This window comes from Halyomorpha halys, unplaced genomic scaffold (assembly GCF_000696795.3).
Source record: "Halyomorpha halys isolate HHAL.00 unplaced genomic scaffold, Hhal_1.1 Scaffold516.1, whole genome shotgun sequence".
Taxonomy (NCBI): Eukaryota; Metazoa; Arthropoda; class Insecta; order Hemiptera; family Pentatomidae; genus Halyomorpha; species Halyomorpha halys.
In genome coordinates, this window is record NW_027115901.1 from 1,387 (window position 1) to 7,165 (window position 5,779).

Below are 5,779 nucleotides of genomic sequence, written 5' to 3' on the forward strand. Positions count from 1 at the left end.
CGTAATTGTACCGCCGATACCGGTGGATTAATTACTATAGGTGGTGGTTTAACTGTTTTTGTAGTTGTGTTAGTTGTGCTTGTAGTGGGTTTGTGTGTGTTGTGTGTAATATCGGTCTCAGAGAGTCCGTCAAATGTATTGTTAAGTTTTGGCGTTGATTGAGTTTGGGGTCCAGGATCAACCCGGGCGGTATATTTTGGCTTTACATAGCCTTCCTCATCAGGGGGGTCGTGATGCGACGTCTCTTACATTCCCTATGGGGTCTGGGAGGTGTCTGTTTTGTTTGTTCAGGTACGTGATCGACAACCATTTCAGTTGGATTCGTCATGTTAAATTAAAACTTAAAAACTTTTTATTCAGAGAGAAAGAAATATTTTATTCATTCATGCTGCCCAAATACATCGGGTTGCTACATTACACAGCATACTGATCAATCCGTAACTGGACAAATATACGTTACATATTTTTACATGATATAGTATAATAGATAGATAACATTTTTTTTTCTTTCTTTTACAATTAATACAAGTCTACAAACTAACTACAAGTTTTTCGATTTATTCCTTTTTTTTTTTCCCTTCTATTTCACAACCCCTATTTCATTTGATCAACAATTTCCCCTATATAACAAATATTAAAATATTTAAAACAATAGAAAATTATAACTAAAACAACAAATAAGATATGCGATGCATGCATGCCATCCCACTTCTGGATAAACTCCCATACTCATTAATTTCCATGCATGTGGTGGTGTATGATTCCCAGGGAGTCAAGTATTATATTTTCTGTCAACCTAGCCACGTCCTGGACATCGACCCCTTGAAGCTCCTAGTTGTGCTGGGAATCGTTCCACGGGCTCCGAACCAGAGGCCTCTCACGTTGAAGTCTCGTTCTCCGAAGCCCTCACGGAACTTCTCCTAAAATAAAGCTGATTCATCTTGAGTTAGAGATAGATGTAAGTTGGTCCATATTATTAATAATAATTCAAAAGTGTAAAATGTGGCTCTAATCGTTTTTCTCTGTACACTTAATTTAGTTTACATTAAAATTATTTTATATAGTTATATATACTTAATCTTATCAGAATGTACAATGAAGGAATAAGGCATGCCCAGTGTCACGCCATGCAATTTTGATACCTTTATAACTTTTCGGTGTAACAAATTTTGTTGAAAAGGATTCGATATGTTTAAATAATACGACAGTGTCATGTTCAGTTGACTAGTTAAAAGGTACCCTATAACCTCTTGGTAACCTTTCCACGAAGCAGCGTAGTTTAATGCTGTAAAGCCCCAGTTGTCTTCCTTGTCCTTAAACACTAGGGCTTGGCGAAGAAGTTTTACTATTTCTAAGTGACCTCTGCTAGCACTGCGGTGTAAAGCAGTCCTTCCATTGATATCAGGCTGAAAAACTTCAACTCCGGCTTGTAAAAGCAATGCTACAACATCGGTGTGTCCTTCTCTTGAAGCTAGGATCAAAGGAGTTTCATGATTGATGTTCATAGACAAAATTTGACTCATCTCCACATCATTGGTAAGTAATTTTAGCACTATATTGTAATGCCCATTTAGTGCGGCGTAGTGGATAGGTTGATTAAGTAAGCTATCTCTACTAGAAAGATCAGCTTCATAAGAAAGGAGGATATCTACAGATCCTAAGAAATTGTCTCTGGACGCAATGTGTAACGGAGTCATTTGATTGTTGTCCATAGCGTTGACACTAGCATCAAACTGTAGAAGAGTTCTTACAATGTACATATCAGTTTCTGAAGATTTTATGTTCCTTTCACAAGCCAGATGAAGCGGTGTGCTACCATTTTCGTTTCTACTATTGATAAAAGCTCCATACCGAAGTATCGAGTCAACTATCTCCAGGTATCGTGCTTTTGCAGCAAAGTGCAATGCCGACATAGCATTAATATCAACTGCTTCTTTATTAGCACCTTGGTTTAATAAAATATCAACGATTTCTTTATGACCCTCAAGAGAAGCAATGAGTAATGGAGTTTTGAGTTCGCTGGTCTTGGCTTCTACATCAGCACCAGTATTCATTATTAACTTGGTTATTTGCACAGATCCGCTCATGGCTGCATAATGTAACGGAGTGCATCCGTTATTGTCAGCTACATCTATAGCAGCCGGTGAATCGGATAGTAGCAATTTGACAATTTCAAACAGACTTCGCCTGCAGGCGATGAGTAAGGGAGTCGTGCCGTTGATATCTCTAGAGTCTTTATTGGCTCCAGAATCTATTAGCAGTTTCACAACTGAATCATGGCCATTCTCACAGGCATAGTGGAGGGGTGTATATCCTCGCCCATCTTTAATTCCTAAAGAAGCGCCGTGTGAAATCAATAGTCCGACGATGTCTCTTGAACCTAGATAGGAAGCAATATGAAGCGCTGACAATTTATGGGTCTCTGTTACATAGTAGATGGCAGAAACAACCGTCACGTCAGAGACAGCGTCTAGAAATGTTTGGACGTGCTCCTTTGGGACTCTCCTTACTCCTGTTTCCAAAATTAATGTTACCAAATCGGTACTTCCCGAAAAAACGGCTGTAGAAAGGGGTATATTTCCTTGGATGTCTATGTTTTCTACATTTGCCCCGAATGAGATAAGCAATTTGACCCCCTCTAGAAACTGCGTACCAATGGCATAATTGAGAATAACTGTCGGATAAGCGTACAAATTTTCTATCCTATCCAACAAAAGCTTCATAATTTTCAATGATTTATTAGAAACTGTATCGAAAAGAACTTTTGATCCTAAAAAACTACCATCCTCAACTCTTGCTCGATGATTAAGGAGTAATGTTATAACATCTTCAGATGAAGGATTAAAAGCTAGATCTAAAGGAGTTCTCCCGTCTTCGCTCATCACATTTGGATCTGCATTTTTGGATAGAAGAAATTCGATCAACTCCTTGTCATTTCGTCTGATGGCTAAATGCAAAGCTGTTACATTATTACATCCTTTTCTATTGACATCGTCTCCATTCTGTAACAGGGTCTTTATCACTTCGATTTTTCCATTATTAGCTGCCCACTGGAGAGGAGTGAAGCAAACGTAATCTTCGACACTAAAACTGGCATTCTGAGATACCAGGTAGCCAACAATTTCAGAATAACCCATTGCAGCGGCTTCATGGAGCACTGTCTGGTCAAGCAGATTTTGCGAATTCAATTCGGCCCCGTGGTCCACCAATGTCTTCATCACAGCAATCATATTATTTTGTACAAGAGGATTTATGTTGATATTGTTATGGTATTTTATGTTCTTTCCTTTAATCATTCTATTGAAGGATTTCTTTAAATTTTCATGGTTACTTCGCAGTGCGAAGTTTACAGGTGTTTTATCATTAGATCCTTTGCTATTCACATTTGCCCCATGTTCGAGAAGGGTCTTAATCACTTTGAGGTTTCCACTCAAAGCCGCATAATGAATGGCGGTATTATCGTTATTGTCTTTTATTTCTAAAGAACAATTTCTTGAACTGAATAAATTGACAACAGCTTCATCAGAATTTAAAACAGCGACCATCAAAGGTGTCATTCCATTATTTCCTTGAACATCAACGTCCGCACCATGATCTAAGAGAGCTTCGATCATTTTAAGCTTCTTTTGAATTACTGCTAAATGCAAAGGAGTGATCCCAATTTGGTTTTTTACGTCCACACTAGCGTTCCTCGACAACAATAAAGTCACTATTGCATCGTGCCCATTTCTAAGAGCCATATGTAATGGTGTTTCACCGAAAATCCCTTTACTGACATCCATGTACTGATTGAAAATATTATTAATATCGAAAATTTCATTTAGTGTTTTACTATATTCATCGCTTCTTAAATCCAGGCTTGTTTTCATTGAAAATAATGAACTCACGATAGTTTCATAACCCTTGCCAGCAGCTGTATGCACCGGGGTTTTACCATTATATCCCTTGATGTTGATAGCAGCGCCGTTATCGAGAAGTATCTTAATAACATTGAATTTCCCATTCGATGCTGCATAATGAATGGGAGCGTTACCGTACATGTCTTTTATGTTGATACACGCATTTCTCGATAGCAGCAAATTAACAACAGTTTCATATCCCATTCTGGCTGCTATGTGTAATGATGTCGATCCATAATTTCCCCTACTATTTACACTGGCGCCATGATTAAGAAGTATCTTAGCAACATCGAGTGCCCCACTAACCACTGCTTCATGTAATGGAGCGTTATCATACACATCTCTTACATGGAGGCTTGCATTCATCCATAATAGTAATTCCACAATGGCTTCATGACCCTTCCTAGCAGCAATATGTAGAGGTCTTCTGCCATAGTTCCCCTTAATGTTTATCTCAGTGCTGTAATCAAGAAGGTGTCTAACAATATTTACTGCGCCATTAGCAACTGCATAATGTATTGACGCATCATGGTAAATGTCTCTTAAATCTTGACTCGCATTCTTAGATAACAATAAATTCACAATGGTTTCATAACCCATCCCAGCTGCAATATGTAGCGGTGTTCTACCATAATATCCCTGACTGTTGACACCAGCACCATGGTCAAGGAGTATCTTGACAACATTGAGTGCTCCATTTTCGACTGCAAGATGTAATGGAGAATCGTAGTCAATGTTTCTAAAATGAGGGTTAGCATTCCAGGCCAACAATACATTGACAATAGAGTCATCACCCTTCTCAGCAGCAATATGCAGCGGCGTGTATCCATAATTACCGCTGTCGTTAACATCGGCTCCGTGTTCAAGAAGTATCTTCAATATTACGAGTCGCCTATTATATATTGCGTAATGTATTGGAGCATCGTCATAAATGTCTCTAGTGGATACACTTGCATTCCATAAAAACAATAAATTAACAACAGTTTCGTAGCCCTTCGAAACAGCAATATGTAGCGGTGTTTTACCATTATATCCCTTACTGTTGACACTAGCACCATGAACGAGGAGTATTTCAACAATATTGAGTGCTCCATTTGCAACTGCATAATGTAATGGAGTATCATCATGGATGTCTTTTAAATTTAAGCTTGCATTCTTTGACAACAATAAGTTCACTATAGTTTCGTATCCTTTTCCAGCGGCAATATGTAGAGGAGTGGATCCGTTACTTCCCTTACTGTCGATATCAGCTCCCATGTAGAGAAGTGTTATAACCTCCAGAAGGTTTCCATCATTTACTGCAACGTGTAGTGGAGTTCCATCTTTCTGTCTTTTGGTTCTCAATAACCAATTACTAACCCGACCTTCATCTACAGTAAGCGGAGTTTCTTTGACAGTTATAACTTTGTCATCTCCACCAAACATTGAATTTACCGTATGCACATCCCCCTCGCTGACTAACTGTGCGTTGTGTTGCTTTTCATAGTTTCGAATTGTTTTATAGACATCGTTATCTTCTGAATAATTTCCATAGTTCAAATCATATACAACTGTATTTAAGGCTGTATCAAATTCTTCCTTTTGGGCTATCACTTCCTAAAAAAATTAAAAAAACAAGTAAGATCAATTAAGTCAATATAATAAACAAATGAAATAATTTTTAGTAAGACATTTATTAATCATCTATTAATCAATATAAATAAAGAGATGAAAAAAGAAAAAAAATACAAATCAAATGATGAGACTGAATGCTGCATACCTGTTTTGACGGCAGTCAAAAACAAAGTGACGGTTGGTATTGGGGGATGGCAGTTATGCCACAATAACGAAAATAATTTGTAAAGTAAACATAGTAAAAAAGTATTTAAATTAGGTGAACA

At 37.8% G+C, this 5,779-nt stretch overlaps 1 protein-coding gene across 1 annotated transcript in view; it reads right to left on the minus strand.

The window, feature by feature from the left end:
* Nucleotides 1-570: 570 nt before the first annotated feature.
* LOC106683769 (serine/threonine-protein phosphatase 6 regulatory ankyrin repeat subunit B) overlaps nucleotides 571-5,779 on the minus strand; it is an 8,534-nt gene continuing 3,325 nt past the window's right edge. Inside the window, exon 2 of the mRNA XM_014425445.2 lies at nucleotides 571-5,495. Within this exon, the coding sequence (XP_014280931.1) occupies nucleotides 1,065-5,495 (4,431 nt within the window). The 3' untranslated portion in view covers nucleotides 571-1,064. The remainder of the gene's footprint in view (nucleotides 5,496-5,779) is intronic.